A 20,239-nucleotide genomic window follows, 5' to 3' on the forward strand; every position below is an offset into this window, starting at 1 on the left:
ACTATATATATATATGTATATATATGTTGCTCATCTGAACAAAGGATGAATGCCATTTCTTATTTTTTTAAAAATTTATCAAGAAAAATAAAAAATGGCATATATGCTTGTTCCTTGGGACCCTTGGTCAGTGCTGTACAAATGTGTGTCCAGTTCCTGAACATGTGGCCTGCATCTCCACACTGGAGATGAGTACTTTTCTTTTTTCTTGCTGGGAGTGTTCTTGGGCTCTCTCTGCTTTTAAAGAAACCCATGTTTTCTCTTGAGCATATTATTCCCTTTTTCTTCCTCTCACCTCCCCTTCAGAACTTCCAAATAAAACTGGGTTTGACTTAAAAAAGAAAGAACAAAAGAAATAGAATAAATGGAATTGTTATCATTCTTTTATTTCAATATTAATTATTTTATAGCTTTTAAAACTACTTTATTTAAAGAGCATGTATCACATAGTTGACATAGTTGATCATAATCTATTTGTTTCCAGATAAGTGGAAGTGAAATCATTAAAGAAAGAAAAAAGAGAAGATATCAAAGAAGTACAGGAACAAGCAAATTTTTGAAAATTATTGTATCTCCAATGAGGTCATTAAGTCATTATCAGAAGGTTTAGTAAGCTAGTTGACTACTATGTTACATCATTTGTTTCTGAACATTAGGGGGCTTCAGATATATTTTAGTGTCTAAAACAGTGGTCCTCAAACTATGGCCCGTGGGCCACATATTGTATTTGTATCTGTTTTGTTTCTTCATTGCAAAATAAGATATATGCAGTGTACATAAGAATTCATTCATAAGTTTTGTTTTTACTATAGTCAGACCCTCCAATGGTCTGAGGGACAGTGAACTGGTCCCCTGTTTAAAAAGTTTGAGGACCCCTGGTCTAAAGTTTTTATGGAGATAACTGATAAACAAAAATACGATTGTCATGAATATAGCCAGGACTTCCAAGCATGATTGCTTATCCTGTGGCTATTGTGAGCATATTTTCAGCTGTCAGATCTTCTAGAATATGAGAAGGTTGGGGGAGGTTCCCACACTCACTCAAAAATGTCCTGGTGAGAGGCCTGTGAGGTGGCGCTAGAGGCAAGGTGTCTGCCTTGCAAGCGCTAGCCAAGGAACGGAAAGAGGTTCGATCCCCCGGCGTCCCATATGGTCCCCCAAGCCAGGGGCAATTTCTGAGCGAGCAGCCAGGAGTAACCCCTGAGCATCTAATGGGTGTGGCCTGAAATACCAAAAAAAAATGTCCTGGTGAAATTAGACCAAATATGGGCATACCTGGCATTATGGTCAAATTGGTGTCTCTGCAAGAGAGCTGTAGAGGAGTAGTGAAGCAGGGTCATTGGTGAAGTGGTGATTGTGGGTGATGCAGCAAGCATAGCTTTGGCAAGATAATAACTTGTCTGTCCTCACCTCCTAAGATTGGGCTTTCAGGCCAATGTACTCAAGATTTTTTAGTTTGGTTTATATCTCTTTCAAGAACAGAATAAGTCTATGGAGCTGGCCTAGTGGAGACATGGCTACTGTTTGTGGGCATAGCTTTGACTTTATTTTAGAGTATTTAAGTATAAGTATCTGCTAGGTGCCAAGATGTATACATTATTGTGTCCTCAATGAGAGTGAAAGCTAGGAGAATGAGCATAATATATATTTTCACTCCTAGATATATCTTTTTTCTTTTGAAATAAGGAAGATAAAAGTAGTGCATTAAAATAATGAGGGTATTAGATTAATACAAGTAATTTAAGATAGTAATTTTTTGATATCAGCTTCCAAAGGTATATTTTGCTACAAATCAATATATTTTTGGCTTGGTATCATTGCCATTAAGGAATGTCAAGTAAAGCAGTTTGTAGAATGTGGCTTTATATCCAGCCAAGCACATTTTGTGAAATCACAGGCCTAGTACAGCTCTATATCCGTTAAAAAATGTGTTTTAAGAGTATGTCTTGTTAATTTTAAAAATAAATAGTTCCCTTGAGACAAAAGAGATGATTATATTCTGTCATCTTTATTTCAAAAAAAAAAAAAAGAACAGATAGCAAGGTGTACCTAAACTAGAAAGATGCATCCTAAATGGAATTATATTTTAAATGTTAATCCAAATAGATTGATTTTATCCTATTAATTATAAGTAGCAAATTCAAAGCATTTATAGTACCTGTATATTATAAATATTTTCACATTTTATACTCACTTAACATTATATAAATTATGCATTTTCCCTTTATGCAAAGATTGTATGCTCAACTTATAAGATGTCTAATTTTAAGTAGTTTTCATTTAGTCAGAACTCACTGTGTATGTAATTATTAGATGATTATAGAAGTATTAGATTATTTTTAATTTAATAGAATATATAGTTAGTTAACTCCTATAAGATTTTTTCAATTCAGGTCTAAGATCTTATCTAGAAAGATTCTCTCTAGTTTGCTTTTATAAAATTAATAAAGTAATATATGCAAGTATGTTTTATCTACTGTTTAAACCATTAATAAGGTCTGGTAATCAGCAAGCTATTAAGTAGTTAAGTTTGGGACTTGCCAAAAGTTATACATGAAGTGATAGCTGTGCACAGATTAGTGTTTCTTAATTCCAGAGTTGTTCAAGGGATAGCTATATTACATTTTGATTTAAATGTTTGGTTTACATGTGATTCTTTGTTATCTCAAGGACTTGTTATAATTTGCATAGTTGTTAATTCAGTTGTGGCAGAGAATCTGTATGTTGCTCACCCCTGGTACGTAAGTACAATTTCTATGTTATTTGTTGAATGAAGGAAACACTAGAATAGAAAATGAGAATATAGTTAAATATTGTCCTTTATTAGGCTTATAGTCTAGGGAAAGCATGCATTAATTACCAAGTTGTCTGACAAACCTTCAAGCTGCTGGATGAATTGTTGCCATTTAAGAATATAATTTGGGGCCCGGAGAGATAGTACAGCGGCGTTTGCCTTGCAAGCAGCCGATCCAGGACCAAAGGTGGTTGGTTTGAATCCCGGTGTCCCATATGGTCCCCCGTGCCTGCCAGGAGCTATTTCTGTGCAGACAGCCAGGAGTAAACCCTGAGCACCGCCGGGTGTGACCCCCAAAAAAACAAAAACAAAAAAACAAAAACAAAAACAAAAAAACAAAAACAAAACAAAAGAATATAATTTGGAGACTATCATTTGAGTGTAAGTTGATCAGAAAACTGATCAATTTGATCAGTTGATCTCTTTGTGTAAGTGTCCTCTCACAGTGTAAAGATGAAGAGATCCTCTCTTTGTATGTGGAATCCTTCCTCCCCACCTATTTGACACTCCAGATACCCTAATACAAGATAAATATCCTACGTTTGCCCAAAGTTTTGTTAGAATTTACTTCCTGTACATTCTTCACATTATTAATAAAACCGATTTTTAGTTGCTAATCTAATACCATTTATTTGTATGTGCTTTATTTATTTAATTTTCTTTGTTTTTATTTTATGGGTCACACCAGACAATGCTCAAATTATTCTTGGCTGTGCATTCAGGAATTAATCATGGTGGTGCTCGGGTAACAATGGGGGATGCCAGGTTTCAAACTTCAGTTAGCAATGTGCAAGACAAGCACCTTCCTACTTACTACGCTCCACCCTCTCCCCCCAGTAGTGTTTTGATGTGACCTAGACTTAAAAGTATCAAGAATGGTACAAATTTCCCATTGCATTCCAACAGAAATAATATATTTTTCCAAGCTAGTATCAAGGTCACAGTGTTTTGTGAACTGTAAGTGCAGTAGGGCTTTAGGTAGGGGCTGACACTTTTCTTGCATGTGGTTGACATAGTTTGATCCCTGGTAGTATGCGTGGTTCCCCGTGCATTACCAGCAGTGACTTTGATCACAGAGCCAGGAGGAGTCCTTATTACCTCTGAATGTCACCCAACTCCTATCAATCTTCCACCCTGAAACAAATAAAGTGAGTGTTATATGACTTAAAAATTAATTAATTTGGCAGTAAACATGATATTTGTAATGTAAAATGTAAAAGCAATATGTAAAATGCATATTAAGTGTTTTGCTATGCTATGGGTAAGTTCTAAGATACCTGGGAATGCAAAGTATTTGGAGTTATAGTATTCTGAGGCAAGCTTAGACAAAAGGAAGTGTAATAATTGAACATATATCACTGAACCATAAAATAGCTAGTTGAGTAAATGAGAAGACCATGCTGTTCAAATTTAAATAAAATTAAATTTTTACATTAGTAAGATCACAGTTCAGAGAAAATTATATTTTAATTATAAATCAATTTCAGCGGCTTTTTTTTTTTTTACTTTTTCTTTCTGAAGTGCTCCCGTTTGCTGTGAGACTTTAAATTTCTTACATCTTTAGAAACAGTGCTCTCATTTTTAGTAAAGTAATGACATGTCACAGTTTCTGAGACACTCATTTATTTAGCAATCAGGAGGATATTGAGGTTAGAACCTGAATAATTCATGAAAGGTAGAAGAATCATATGTGTCCACTTTAAATTATTTTAAAAAATATATATATATATATTTATTTATAAAAAATGAGAACATGGAGTTGGGAATATGGATGGCGAATGGATCAATGGATGTCTTGAAGAGATAGTCATCATGTCAGAGTCTCTGTATTTCTTCTTCAAGTTCCATAGTCTAGTTGACTATCTATTTTCTTCTGCAGGAAAAGAAGGCAATTTTTCCGTTTTATTTTTTTTCTTTTTGTAAACAAACAGTATTGCTCATTCTGGTTTTTCTCATTTTTGTCCCTCTGAATCACCCTTTTCTCTCTGTATCCTTTCTATCTTTCCATTTCTCTCAATCATTATATCTTATGGGTCTAAAATGATGGGGCAGAAAAATATGTTATTATCCAAAATGATGCTTGTCAAATACCATAACAACAATCTATGTAGTAATTTCACTAGAAGAAAGGAGGAGTTTGGGGGAAAGGGCTAATCATTTGGCTGGTAAAATGCCCTAAAAGGAACACCAAGCTCTCTGTATACAGAATAAGTGCTTGGAGGCATTTACTGAAAAAGTTTGAGAATGAACTTTTACAATTATTTTTTTGTCTCTCAGGATGTAGAACTTTTGTAAACCCTTGAGAAACCTCCTCTCGCCCCAATATTATAATATGTATATTTGTTTAAAGATTAGGTTTACGTGAATGCATTTATATCATAAATCAAACAAATAGGTAGGAAGAATAAATGTAACCTTTTGAAAGTTAAATCTCTAAATATGCAGGTTTTGTTGTTATTGTCGCTAAAATGTGCCTGGCCCAATTTTCTTAATCCAGCTGTTAGTCATTTGTAAAAAGCTGTCAGTGTAATTGCAATTAAGTTGAGATATGATGTGTGCAGCACCGCATGCACCTTCGCATTTCAGGATAGATTCCCAGTCATTTAGACTCCCGGGAATCACTCTCATAATAAACAGCTTTTATTGCCCAAAGCCTCTCTGTTCTGGCAGCTGCACGACAGCCCTTTTGATAGATGGACCCGGTAGTTTTTTTTTGTGTTGTGCTTATTCAGAGTTAGAAAAGACGAAAGCAGCAAAGGGAGGACTTTGGCAAAGGAGATCTAATGGGTGTACAGAAGCTGCAGATGAGAATTCAGAAACAAGCCCAAGAGCTGAAATATGATTCTCTGGTGCGCTGTGTAACGCTCCTCTGCACGGTAGAACTGTGCGAGTCACTCTAAGGAATCTTGCTCTGATTTCTGATCTCGGAATCTGCTCAAAAACCAGGCAGCCAGACCAGGCAGCCCTGGAGCTCAGCGAGCCGCTGAGGAAGTTTTGCTGGAGCTTATTTCTAAGGGGTTTTTCGGCGTTTAGGAAGATCCTGCATGCCTTGAGCTGTATGGAACAGGGCTCGAGTTTCCCACCAGGGGTCCCCTTGGAAAAGCCGTCTGTGCAGAATCCAGGCTCTACTCTCTGTGTGCTCTTGACTACAAGGTTTTTCTCACCTTGGCTGATTTGCTGGTGTGATTTCCATGTACTGAGTCCTGTATAGGGATCCAGGATGGATTGCCTGTGCATTGTCACCACAAAGGTAGGATAGGAAGCAGGGCTAGTGTGCGCAGCGTTTATGTTGTTGCTGTTGTTGCTGCTGCTGTTATTTGTTTTGGTTTATTTTGTTGTTGTTTTCTATTATTATTCTGGTCTTGTAATTGAACAGCTCCGGCAGGTATTGCCAATCGATGAGATAAAATAATTAGTATTACTTACTTTGCTGGGTATTTTGTTCTCAAGGAGGGTCGCAGGGTCCTGTCTTTATGTCATTGCAACTTCCAGAAGTGATATGTATTGTGTGCAAGTGAAAAGGGAATTCGTCAGTGTTTTTCTTTTTCTTTTCTTTTTTTGTTAAGGATAGATTTGCTTTTATGTCTATTTATAGCTCCATATTGAAATTTCTATAGTAGTAGTGTAGTTTACACATCATTTTAACATAACATATCAGGGCAGTCTTCCTGTGTGTGATAATTAGCTTTTCATTTAAAAAACGATGTCTTCTCTGCTGGAGGAAGCCAATCAACTTTGCTGTGACTTGACATATTGTTTCTGATTGGATAATTCTGATACTCTGCATTTTAGTGCTTTTTTTTTAAAGGAAGATACCTTTAGGACATAATTTGAGGCAAACAAGCACCACACTTCATATTCATCTGAATCCACTTTTACCAGAAACAAGTGAAATGTTTGTATTGCTGAAAGTAGAAAGTAAACATGGGAATGGAATTCAGTGAATAGGACATTCTTTCATAGATTAACAAAAAATAGCTTGGCATTTCAAATGCATATTATTTTGTTCAATCACTATTTCTAAATGATGTATTAAAATTTTTATGAATAGTGACTATTGAATAGTTATAACTATTGTTAAAAATTGAAACATTTATTACCTTCCTTTTTATTTCACATGTTAGCATGATATGAATTAAACATTTTTTAGTATGTCAGATTAATTGGATGACTAATAATGATGAAAAAAATCAGTACTTTTAGTGCAGAAAACTCATTGAAAGTAGATTTCTCTCCATGACTTTCCACCATTGGGGTTGGAGGTTGGTTGAACTTTCAAAGTCACAAACCACATTGCCTTTATTATTATTTTAAGTATTTTATTTTTGCAGGTAATATTGCAGAACATTACTGGGTATCTTCCAATATGGCACAGTATCACATGGCAGCTTCAGTTGATGTTAACTGAAGTCTAACTTCTAATTACATAGTTGACCAGGCCTCTAAATTAGATGGAAGCTTCTATTATCTTTACAAATTGAGAATAATCCCATACAGTTTTTCCAATCATGCCAATACAAGTAAACTAAAATAAGTTAAAATCTAAGTTAAGTTATGAATTATATTATTATGTAATCTAGGAAGGAAAATAGTCTCTACAATCTGTTTTGCTTCAGAAACACTAAGGTGCTACACTTGGTGTTACTTTTCTTGAGAGAATAAGATCATGCATGACTTACATTTTATTTTATAATTATTCATTCCCCAAGCATAATAGTTTAAGATATAATACACATAATTCTAATTTTAATAATGTTAAAAGTTAACATTTATTAGCTAAGCTCAAAGCTGGGAGCTTTTTATATAAACTAAACCAAATAAAACTGAAATATAGATTGCTTTAATAAAATTCTATATTATTGCCTTATTATTCTCTTATTAAAGTATTAATGATCATATACACAATTTTAAAATTTTGATATTCTAAATGCTTGAGAGATAAGTGCCATTTTACAACCTTTTTATTATTTTAGTGTTATAGAATTCACTATGACAAACATCTACATAAGATTTTATTAATTTATGAATTATTTTATAAGTATTTTAGAGTGATAGACATGTCACTTTGATAAGACAAGCATGCTTTAAAAATTTACATCATGTGTTAATATAGTAACTAATGCATCAGTGATTTAATACCTGCACAGGTAAGACTTCCTAGAATACTTCAGGACAAATCTTTTCTATTGCAGTCACTGCCATTGCTAGTTTTGTCCCAACAAGCCAAAGCTTGATGATTGACTCTGATTTCTGGATCTTTATGGAAGGAAACTTGCAAACAACTTGGAAATTTTAATTCTCTCTCTTTTGAACTTCTCTTTCTTCATGAGCAGTATGTACATTTTGGAACAGATCTGGTAGAGATGCCTTCTTCAAATCTGCTTTATTTGAGATCTGAGTGGCCGACATTGCTCAATAGCATATCTCTGTGTCATGGTTGCACATCATCGTTGACAAAGTTTTCTTATATAGGGCCTAAAACAAATTCATTGATATTTTTCTTTTATTCATGTTGTGGCATCAAAGGCACTTACTGTCCCCCTTGGATCTTTTTGCAATATCTACTTTGTATTACCACTTCCTTCAAGGATCATACCCTAGAAATAAAATCTTCATTTTTAACAATTCTCTATGTGTTTGCTTCATAATCTTAAAAATAAATGTTAGAAGATTAATAAGATAAACCAAGTGCATAGTGTTTCTGCCATATGGCTTATCTAGGTCTTTTTAGATGTTCAAATAATTTATTTTCAGATTATCAAATGAGGGGTCAGAGTGATAGCATAGCAAGTAGAGTGCATGCCACTGATCCAGATTTAATCCCTGGCATCCCATATGGTCCCCTGAGCCAACCAGGAGTGATTTCTGGGCACAGAGCCTGGAGTTACTCCCGAGTGCCACTGAATGCCCCCCAAATATTGAATCAACTCTTTTATTTGACTGTTTCAATCTAGTTTTTCAATTCCTTTATCATAAATCTCAATACTGAAAAGATACAAACAAATATTTAGTATTAAAAACAGCCTAGATAGCTGCAAAATAGGATTTTGGTTATATTGATCAACTTCCATGAGATCTTATTTACTCCTTTTTAAAAAGGGTATCATAGTATACTGTTACATAAATAATAGGAAGTCAGGTATATCAAGTACTTAATGTCATTTCTGGTTTCTCCTGTTTTGATTTTGTGCCAGACCTCGCAATGCTAAGGGCATACTCCTGGCTCTGTGCTCAGGAATCACTCCTAGCAGGATCAAAAGACCATAAAGGAAGCCAAGGATCAAATCCAGGTTGACCACATGCAAGGCAAATACCTCATATATATGTATACAGATACATATATATACACATAGATATGTGTATATTATAGCTCCAGCCTCCTATTCCATTCCTGTTGCATAAAAAAGATACAGTAATGTCATGTAGTATGATTGGTTTAGTAACTTACAATATATCTTATCTTAACTCTCTATACAAGAGGTATCTGACTATTGATTAAACAAAATTTAGTAATTAATGTAACATGTCTTATAGAGTAATATTTTTCTTAAATATATTTTGAATACTTAAAAGAGAGAACCCATTAAATTTGATAACTAATTGTAAAATATAATGTTAGAGTATGTTACAGAGATATGCTGTTCAGTAATTGGCTGATAAGAGAACAGAGTATTCTGGTAAGATTTGATAAAAGGCAACCAGTAAATCCATTTTTACTTGTACTGTGTGGAAGTACTCAAGTAGCATATGTGATAGCACATGGAATTTTTTTGAGAACTGAAAAAATATGAAACTGAAAAAATATTTAAAAATCTGACTTAATATAATTTATTCTAGTCCTAAGGCTCTATTTCAATATGGAATCAGGAATAATCCTAAGGTATATTATTGCTAAAGATAAAATTGCTCATTTACATTAAGTATCTTAAAAGGTAGCACTAGATATATTATTTATTGGTATAATTTTGTATGTCTACATACATACAGACTTATAGACAATTTTATAAAAAATTTAAGAAAAACAACAAATATTATGCTAAGGTTGTCCCATAATTTTTAATGAAGGCAGAATAATACTATTAATTTTAATATGTTACCTAATTTTAATATGTGTAACTAATTAACTAGGCAAAAGTGCATACTAAAATTTTAAAAAGTAGAATGAAAAGTGGATGGAGTAGCTTTAAAAAAGCTAGAGTTATATCTCAGTATGCTGAAGCAAATGCTTGCATGCAGACATAAGTTTAATTCCTCATTCTGCATGATTCTCTAAGCATTTCCAGGAGCAACCCTGAGCATTGGGCTGAGTGTAGCCCTAAGCATTACAGGGCGTGATCATCATTAAGCCAAAAGGAAAAAAAAAAAGCTAAGTATGCTTGGTGTTCTTTAAGCTACATATGTTCTGTAAATAAGATATCATCCTTTGTCTTCATCAGTATATCATTTAAACAAAAAGTCAATAAGTATTTTAAAGAGAAATAAAATTAGTACCTGGGCGTTTAAATTATATTTATCAAGGTCGTTATTATATATGACAATTATAGAAAAGCATGGTGTGTTATATTCTTAGAAATATCATATGTATATTAAAATACATATTTTATAAAATAAATGCAGGTTTGTGAGATATGGTAAAATGTTTCTTTTGTTGATTTTTTTAAATTTTATTTATTTATTTATTTTTAATAATTTTTATTTTGACCAAAGTGGACTACAAATCATTCACAGTAAAATTTTAGGTATATACAAATGGCCAAAAGGAACATGAAAAAAAATACTCCATGTCACTAATCATCAGGGAGATGCAAATCAAAGCAACTATTAGATACCACCTCACACCACTGAAACTGGCACACATCACAAAGAATGAGAACAAGCAGGGGATGTGGCGGGGATGTGGAGAGAAAAGAACTCTTATCCACTGCTGGTGGGAATGCCTCCTAGTCCAACCTTCATGGAAAGCAATATGGAGATTCCTCCAAAAACTGGAAATTGAGCTCCCATAGATCCAGCTATACTACTCTTAGGAATATACCCTAGGAACACAAAAATACAATACAAAAATCCCTTCCTTATATTCATCCTATATTCATTGCAGCACTATTTACCATAGCAAGACTCTAGAAACAACCAAGAAGCCCTTCAACAGATGAATGGCTAAAGAAACTGTGGTACATACAATGGAATATTATGCAGCTGTCAGGAGAGATGAAGTCATGAAATTTTCCTATGCATGGATGTACATGGAATCTATTATGCTGAGTGAAATAAGTCAGAGAGAGAAAGACACAGAATGGTCTCACTCATCTATGGGTTTTAAGAAAAATGAAAGACATTCTTGCAATAATTTTCAGAGACAAAAGAGAGGAGGGCTAGAAGTTACAGCTCACTTTATAAAGCTCATTACAAAGAGTGATGAGTGCAGTTAGAGAAATAACTACACTGAGAACTATCATAACAATGTGAATGAATGAGGGAAGTGGAAAGCCTGTCTAGAATACAGGCAGAGGTGGGGTGGGGAGGAGGGAGATTTGGGACATTGGTGATAGGAATGTTGCACTGGTGATGGGGGTGTTCTTTACATGACAGACCCAACCACAATCATGTTTGTAATCAAGGTGTTTAAATAAAATATTATTTAAAAAATTTAGGTATATAATGACATTGAATCAGGGGCATTCCCACTACTAACATTGTCCTCCATCTACCCCTGTTCCCAGCATGCATCCCATATCCTCCTCCTCCTCCTTTGCCCCCCAGGCTTCTAGTATACGTAGTCCCCTCTGTGTCTAGCTTCTTGTAGATTGCGTATCGATCCTGTTGTCCTTGGCTTTGGATTTGGTACCTAAGTCTGGTCATTTTTTATTTCTACTCAATGTTCATACGACTGTTTGGTCTTGGTACCCTCCATTATTTTCCCCTCAGTTTGTGAGGTAGAACAAGATGGTTCAAGTTATGTGGTTCTGTTTGAAGAAAAGAAGAAAAAAAAAAGAGAAAAAATTGGGGCAAAAATCAAACAAGCAAAAAACAAAAGTCCTTTTAGAGGTTATAAATATCAGCTTAAGAGAAGAAAGGGAAAAAGAAAGAAAAACATAACAATACAAAAAATATCAAACAAAAAATCTGAAAAGCACCACAGCAATAAAGACAACAACCATAGTCCCAGTCTTTAAATAAAAGCAAAACAAAGCACAAAAACATAAAACAAAACAAAACAAAGAAACAAAACAAAAACAATAACAATTAAAAAATTAATTTGTGCTTTTTTTTTGCATAGGCACAGTAAATATTGGAGGGATTAGAAAGGAAATTCCCTTGGTGTAAGAGATACAGGGTTTCTCCGCCTGTGAAGTACTGTCATGGTCATAACTCCAGGCTTTGTACCTGTTCTTTTACTCTCCCCTAGGTCCTTTTGTAATGTCTGGAAACTATCCGCTCAGTCATGGATAAGATTAGGCCTCTGTAACTAGAGATCTTGGTATTTGTCATAGAATGGAGCCTAGGATGGAGTCTCTCTTTACGGTTTTAGAAGTTCTGTTTCATCACTGTTTTTTAAAACAGTCTTTTGTAGTTAGTGGTCTTGGTTTTTGCACCGATCTTAGAATGTAGCCTAGGATGGAGTCTTTCATTATGTTTCCAGAAGATCTGCTCGGTTGCAGTTGTCTCAGTCAGACCTCTGGAATTAGAGATCTTGGTTGTTGTACAGATTGTAGGCCAAAGCCTAGACTAGGGACTATCTTATTGGTCCCAGAATAAGTTATGCCCAGCCAAGGTTGTCACAGTCAGTCTTTATAGTTAGTGATTTTGGCTTTTGCACAGATCAAAGGATGACATGTCTTCTGATTTCATCTTATCGTTAGGTGGTGAGGTAAGGTATCCTGCTCTTTATATCAAGTTGTTGCCATTTCCTCATTGTCAGGATGTCATATCAAGTCTGGCGTGTGATGGTGTCAGAGCAGAATTAAGAATGTCCCAGAAGGAGTTTGGTACCTGGTGCTGTTTTGGAGAACTGTGTTGGTTCTATGTCTGAGATCTAGGGTTCTGGGTTGGACGGTCGCTGTCTAATAACATGGAGTCTAAGTTGGGACCACATGACATATGTTCAAGGTGGGAAGTGCCCTGATTATAAAATGTATGAGATCTTATCCCAAGTAGATAAGAGCTTGTTTCTATACGTAAATTTTCCCTTTTTTAGTATACTTTGCAAAAAGAAGTGGTGCTATATTGTATTATTGGTGCATTTAGGTGTGAGAGTGTCAGGCACCATCATCTCTGTGCCCTGGTTCTGACCTGATCTTTTATCCCAGGCAAGACTTTTTCTTGTAGGTTTTTGTACCAAGCAGAACCAAAACAGGTGGAGTTAAGGAAGAGAAGAAAGAAAATGAAAACAAAAACATATATATATATGCTCACATATATATAAAGGAAAAAAACAAAAATGAGTTTAAAAAAATAAAAAATGATCAGACTTGAAAAAAATGAGTTTTAAAAAAGTAATTAAGGGAAAAAAGTGCTGCAGGAGACTACTTTACATTTAGATATAAGTTAAGAGGTAGTTAAGAGGTAGTATTATGAAGGTCTTAAACTTATAAAGGAAATATAGACTTCCTCACTGTCTTTTGGGATAATCTTGTGGTGGGTGGAATCCAGAGCACATTTTTATCACACACCCTGGTCTTATTGAGTTTGAGAAGTGCTTTGTGGCAGAAAGGGCTTGGGTAGAGTTCTTGTATTGGGGGTTCTTCTAGAGCTGAGTCAGGTATCAAGCAACAGTCACATTTGCGGGGGATGAGAAGGAGGGCCAGAGCATGAGTCAGCAGGAGTGTTGGTTGTAGTTTCTTGCCAGGGGACAAGATGTGAGGCTGAATGGGTGTCTCTTGGGAGCTGGGTGATGGCTTATAGGGGCAGGAGGTCAGTCTTGATACCTAATGGGATAAGTACTGAGGGTAAAGAGTGTTAATAAGGTAGGATATCGGCTTGGATTGGAGGGAGTGTGAAGGGATAGGATTTCTGAAGGGGGGAGAAGGGATTGTATATAGGAGGGACTATATACACTATAGGCATGAAATGTTTACAATTTAGGTTTGTCTCTCATAGAGGAGTCCTCTCTCTATGTATTCATGCCCACATAAAGACATACATTAACGATCTATTCTTAAGGTGTTGTTAGAGTTCTGACCCTAATAGAGTGGGTCTGAGTTCTTAAGGACTGATTGGATTAAGATAAATAATAAGCTCAGGTATAGCTTAAAAAAGAGAGGAAGGAAGAGAAAAAGATAAGAGAGAGGAGAACAGAAAAATAGGTAAATATAGTAAAAATAAATTAAAGAAAAATTAATAAATCAAATAAAAGACATTGTGTCATTGTGTCGGCGTTGGGAGGTTTTCCCAGTTTCTAGGCATTTCATCAGTGATGGGGTTAGGCCCTGCTAAATGAAGATTTCAGGCTTTGATAATGGCTGGAGCAGTTTAAAATACATGTAGGTTTCACGTTTTGAGTACTAAACAATGTGTTAATGAGGCCTACCTATGTAAGCGGCTACCCTATGTAGTATTGTCCACTGCATCTTATGTATCGAAGTTCCTTTTCTAAAGAGAAGTATCAGTGTGGATTTTATTTGACATAAACTGAATTGATGAAGAGGAGGAAGAAGAGAAAGAAGAAGAAAGTGGAGAAGGAAAGAAGTAGGAAGAAGAGAGAGAGGAAAAGAGAGAAAGGAGATGTTAATTTGCCCAAACGAGTTCGATGAGTAGGTCCTGTAATATAAATCTGTGGTTCACAGTTGACTGTTTCAGTGGTCTGAATGATCATATGCTTCAGGTCCTAATATAGGACAGAAACCAGAGAAAAACGTGTATATTGGAGTGTTTTATCAAGACATTTTCATAATGCAAACTGAATATAGTATATCTGAATATGGAATATTTGGTATAACTGAACACTGAGGTGTCAAAATTAGGATGTCTGCCCTTTGTATCCAAGAATCCCTGTAGACAGAGAAGCTGAGAGGTTATTTTATACCTAGTAAGATTAACACACAAAAACATATTGTTAGGAAATGCTGCCACTGGAGTCTCTGGCTTCCAATCACATTCTTCACCTGTGTCTCTGTATAAGCTCCCTAAGACATTATTATAGGCCTTTGTAGTAGAGGCTGATTACATACTTGTTCACTCTAAATGGTTGTTCCATTGTTGCTGGTTTCTTTAGGGTATAATGGATAGTCAAGGCTTTGTATTGTTCTGCTTCCACTTGTTTTAAACGCTTCACCCCAGTAAATGCTGACAACTGCAGTGCTTGGAGTTTCTACCCTTTTAGACCATTGTATTTGTTCTTGGAGTATTATATAGATATATGGTACATATTGTAAGTACCTCATAAAAGTGCTATCATTCTGTATTTATCCTTCTTCTTCTGGCTTACTTTTTGTAAGTAATATTTTGTAAATCCATCATGTTGCTGCAAAATCCATGATTGTGTCATTTCTAACTGCTATGTAGTATTCCATTGTGTATACATACCACATCTTCATGATCCAATTATCTGTTGTTGGGCATCGAGGTTGGTTCCAAATCTTGGCTATTGTGCTGAGTTCTGCGATAAATAGTGGAGTGCATATGTATTTTGGTATGAATATTCTTCCATCTTAGGGATAGATATCCAGGAGTGTGATTGCTGGGTCATATGGAAGCTCAATTCTGAGTTTTCTAAACACTCTCCATACTGTTTCCATAGAGGTTGGACCAGCCAACATTCCCACCAGTAGCATATGTAAGTTCCTCACCACATCTGCACCAACAGAGATTGGTCCCATTATTTTTGATGTGTGCTATCCTCATTGGTGTAAGGTGATACCTCATTGTTGTCTTGATTTGGATTTCCCTAATGATGAGTGACAGTGAACATGTTTTCATGTGTCTCATTGCCATCTGTTGGTCTTCCTTGGAAAAGTGTCTATTCATTTTCATTCCCCATTTTTCTATGGATTTATTAGGTTTTGTGGGGTTTACTTTTCTGAGTGCTTTGTATACCCTAGATATCAGCCCTTTATCTGATGTGTCTAGTATGAATATTTTTTCCCATTTTGTTATATGTCTTCCAGTTTTAGACAGTATTTCTCTTGCCATACAGAGACTCTTTAGTCTGATGTAATCCTATTTATTCAGGTTTGATGCTATTACTCTTGCCATTGGCATTCGATCCTCAAAGACTTTTTTGAGGTATATGTCTTGGAGCATTCTTCTTTTTTTCTTCATGAATTTTATAGATTTGGGTCTGATTTCAAGGTCTTTAATTCATTTTGAGTTGATTTTTGTGTAGGGTGTGAGATATGGCTCAATCTTTAGTTTCTTACAGGTTGTTATCCAGTTGTTCCAACACCATTTGTTGAAAATACTGTCTTTGTTCCATTTCAGATTCTTGGATCCTTTGTCAAATATTAGTTGACCATATATTTGGGGGTTAATTTCTGGATATTCTGTTCTAACCCACTCACTGGTCTGAGACTCTGTCTTTATTCCAGTACTATGCTGTCTTGATGACTATGACTTTATAATAAAGCTTCAGGTTAGATAAAGAAATGCCACCCAGTTTTTTGTTTTTAGCATGAATTTGGCTAGTCTAGGTCTTTTGTGGTTCCAGATGAACTTTATAACTGATTGTTCAAGTTCCATAAAAAATGATAACTGGATTTGTATAGGTATTACGTTGAATCTATATAGCAATTTAGGTAAGATAGACATTTTGGTTATGTTGATTCTTCCTATCCATTAGCAGGGGATGGTTTTCCATTTCCTTAGGTCCTCTTCAATTTCTTTCTTGAAGCAATTTGAAGTTTTCATGGTATAGGTTTTTCACTTCTCTTGTCAGGTTGACTCCCAGATACTTGATATTTTTAGATACTCTTTTAAATGGGACCAACTCTTTAATGTCTTCTCTTTTTCATTATTTTTATAGAAAAATGCTATTGTCTTTTGTGTATTGATTTTGTGTCCAGTCACTTTGCTATATTGGCTTATTGTTTCTAGGAGTTTTACTGTGGATTCTTTAGGGCTTTGTATGTATATCATCATATCATCTGCAAATAGAGATATTTTGACTACTTCTTTCCCTATCTGGATTCCTTGGATTTCCTTCTCTTTTCTGATTGCTATTGCTAGTACTTTTAAAACTATGCTGAATAAGAGTGAAGAATAAGAGTGGGAAGCCTTGCCTTGTTTCTGACCTTAGTGGAAAAATTTTCAGTTTTTCACCATTAAGGATAATGTTAGCAGTGTGTTTTTTTATAAACAGCTGTAACTATCTTGAGGAAGGTTACTTCCAACCCTATTTTGTTGAGTGTTTTCAGCATGAATGGATGTTATATTTTGTCAGATGCCTTCTCTGCATTGATTGATATGATCATGTGGTTTTTGTCTTTCTTCTTGTTGATGTGATGATGATGTTGATTGATTCTTGTATGTTGAACCACCCTTGTATCCCCGGGATGAAACCCACTTGGTCATAGTGTATAATCTTTTTGATGTATTATTAAATTCAGTTTGAAAAGATTTTGTTGAGAATTTTTGCATCTATGTTCATTAATGAGATTGGTCTGTAGTTTTCTTTCTTGGTGGGGTCTTTGCCATCTTTGGGAATGAGTGTGATGTTTGCCTTGTAAAAGGAGTTAGGAAGGATTTCTGTCTTTTCAATGTTTTGAAATCGCTTGAGGATCAGTGGTTCTAAGTCTTCTCAGAATGTTTGATAGAATTTACCTGTAAAATCATCTGGACCTGGACTTTTGTTCTTGGGGAGTTTCTTGATTACTGATTCAATTTCTTCAGATGTGATTGACCTGTTTAGCTTTTCTTACATCCTCCTTTTCCAGTCTTGGAAGATGATATTTTTCCAGAAACCTGTCAGCTTCTTCTGGGTTCTCTAACCTAGCTGAGTATAGTTGTTATTAATAAGTTCTCACGATGTGATGGATTTCTTGGAGTTCTGTTGTAATCTCTTCCCTTTCATTTGTGATCCTGTTTATTTGGGTGATTTCCCTCTTTTGTTTTTTTTTGGCGAATCTTGCCAGCAGTTTATCTATCTTGTTTATTCTTTTGAAAAAACAACTCCTGGTCTCATTTATTTTTTCGTATTGCTTTCCTAGTTTCTATTTTGATTATTTCTGCTCTGGTTTTTATTATTTCTTTTCTTCTGGTTGTGTTTGCATTTCTTTGTTGCTTTTCTTCCTCATCTCCTTATGGTGTTCCTTTAAACTTTTGATTTTTTTTCATTTTCCTCTTTCCTGACATAGGCCTGTATTGCTATGAATTTCCCCCTAATTACTGCTTTTGCTGAGCCCCACAAATTTTGATAGCTTGTCTCCTCATTATCGTTTGTCTCAAGAAATCTTTTTATTTTTTTCTTGGGTTTCTCTTTGATCCAGCTGTTGTTGAGTAGTATGTTGCTTAATCTCCAGGTGTTGGATTTTCTCCACAGTTTTTTAATAGTCAATCATAATCTCTGTTTCTTTTTTGTTTGTTTGTTTGTTTTGCTTTTGTTTTTTGGGTCATACCCATCAGCGTTCAGGGGTTACTCCTGGCTCTATGCTCAGAAATCGCTCCTGGCAGACTCAGGGGACCATATGGGATGCTGGGATTCAAACAACTGTCCTCCTGCATGCAAGGCATGCACCTTACCTCCATGATATCTCTCCAGTCCTGCTGATCTCTGTTTTATAATGATCTAATAGGGTGCTTCTGTTAATCTTTGTTTGTGACTTTGTGTAAATTATATTTACATCCTAAGGCATGGTCTATTCTAGAGAAGGTTCCATGTGTACTTGAGTAGAAGGTGTATTCTGTTTTCTTGGGGTGGAGAGCCATATATAAGTCTACTATAAACATTTCCTCTAGTTTCTCATTTTGGGCTTTAATATCTTTGCTGGTTTTCCGTCTAGTGGATCTGTCTCATGGTGATAGGGGAGTATTAAAATCCCCTTTTACTATCACATTTCCCTTCATATGTTTCTCTAGGTTTGTGTGCAAATGCCTTATATATTTTTCTGGTTCTACAGTCGGTGAATAGATATTGATCAGAGTTAGTATTTCTTGGTCTAAGGTTCCCCTGATCAGTAAGTAGTGACCCCCTTGGTCTCTGAGCACTTTCTTGAGGTTGAATGTATTTGATCTCATATGAGAATGGATGTCCCAGCTTTTTTCCCCATTGTCTTGAATAATTGATTTCGATCCTTTTATTCTAAGCCTGTGTCTATCCTGCTCAGTTAGGTGTGTGTCTTGCAAGCAGCAGAAATCTGGTTTTTGTTTTCTAATCCAACCCTCTAATCTGTGACTTTTAATAGGGGAATTTAGCACATTGACATTTAAGGAGATTATTGACAGAGCGGGTTGTTGTGCTATTGTACTGAGTAAAGTGGTTGTTGTTACAATTGGGGATTTGGATTGTGTAGTACCTCTTTAAGTAGTTCATTCAGAGTTGGCTTGGTCATTGCAAATAGTGTAAGATCTTTGTTGTCTAAGAAGGTTTTGAGTCCTCCCTCCATATGAATGAGAGTTTTGCCGGGTAGTAGACTTTAGGTTGGAGGTTTCTTTCATTCAGTAGTTTGAATATGTCATTCCATTGTATTCTTGCTTGAATTGTTAAAAATGGGAGATCTGGTATGATTCTTATGTTTCTTCCTTTGTACTTGAGGTTTTTATCTTCCTTATTGCTTTAAGGAACTCATGTCTCTCTCTTGCCATTTGGATAACTATATGTCTTGGTGTTGGTTTATTAGGATCTATTTTATTAGGGACTCATTTTGCTTCTTGGATTTGAACCGGAGTCTCTTTCCAGAGGATGGGAAAGTTTTCTGCTATGATTTCCTTCACCACTTGTTCTTCTCCTTTCCGTGTTTCCTTCCCTTCTGGTATTCCTTTAATCCATAGGTTATTTCTTTTGTTTTGCTTATTAAATACCTGACATTTTCTGCCAATGTCTTACCTATTATTTCCTTATTGGCTTCTTTGTCATTTTTGGTTTGTAGTTTTTCTTCAATTTCTATGTGATTCTCAAACTGTGTAATTCTGCTATTATGGCTTGCTAAAATGTTTCTAATTTCCTTTAATTTCATTTGTATGGATTCTCTCATCTGCTGTAAAAGTTCATCTTTGAGTTGGTTGACTTGCTCATCTATGGATTTATTGAACTCACTGGCAAGTGATTCTTTGATTTCTAATGCCATGGCTTTCAATGCCACTTTTATATCCCCATCTGTTGGGTTTGTGCATTTTTATGGACTTGGAAACTTGCTAGGATTTCTTTCCATATCTCTGGCTCATAGTGTCTTCCTTGGTTTCCCCATATTTCTTTGCCTTTGGTGGTTCAAAGTTCTTAGCCCTCCTATTTCACCTGTGGCTTGTGGGCTGGGTCCCTACTTTGGAGTGCAGCCCTAGGCGGGGATGGTGAAGGCG

The 20,239-nt window shown here is 35.4% G+C and overlaps 1 protein-coding gene across 3 annotated transcripts in view; it reads left to right on the top strand.

Moving 5' to 3' along the window:
- DLG2 (discs large MAGUK scaffold protein 2) overlaps positions 1-20,239 on the top strand; it is a 2,242,830-nt gene that overhangs the window by 504,666 nt on the left and 1,717,925 nt on the right. For 2 of the 3 annotated variants that reach the window (XM_049780021.1, XM_049780023.1), the window contains exon 1: positions 5,788-6,044. The exons of the other annotated variant lie outside the window; for it this stretch is intronic. In XM_049780021.1, the coding sequence (XP_049635978.1) occupies positions 6,015-6,044 (30 nt within the window). In that variant the 5' untranslated portion in view covers positions 5,788-6,014. Of the gene's footprint in view, positions 1-5,787; positions 6,045-20,239 lie in introns of those variants that run through there. 3 annotated transcript variants of the gene reach the window in all.

Source organism: Suncus etruscus, chromosome 9 (assembly GCF_024139225.1).
Source record: "Suncus etruscus isolate mSunEtr1 chromosome 9, mSunEtr1.pri.cur, whole genome shotgun sequence".
Taxonomy (NCBI): domain Eukaryota; kingdom Metazoa; phylum Chordata; class Mammalia; order Eulipotyphla; family Soricidae; genus Suncus; species Suncus etruscus.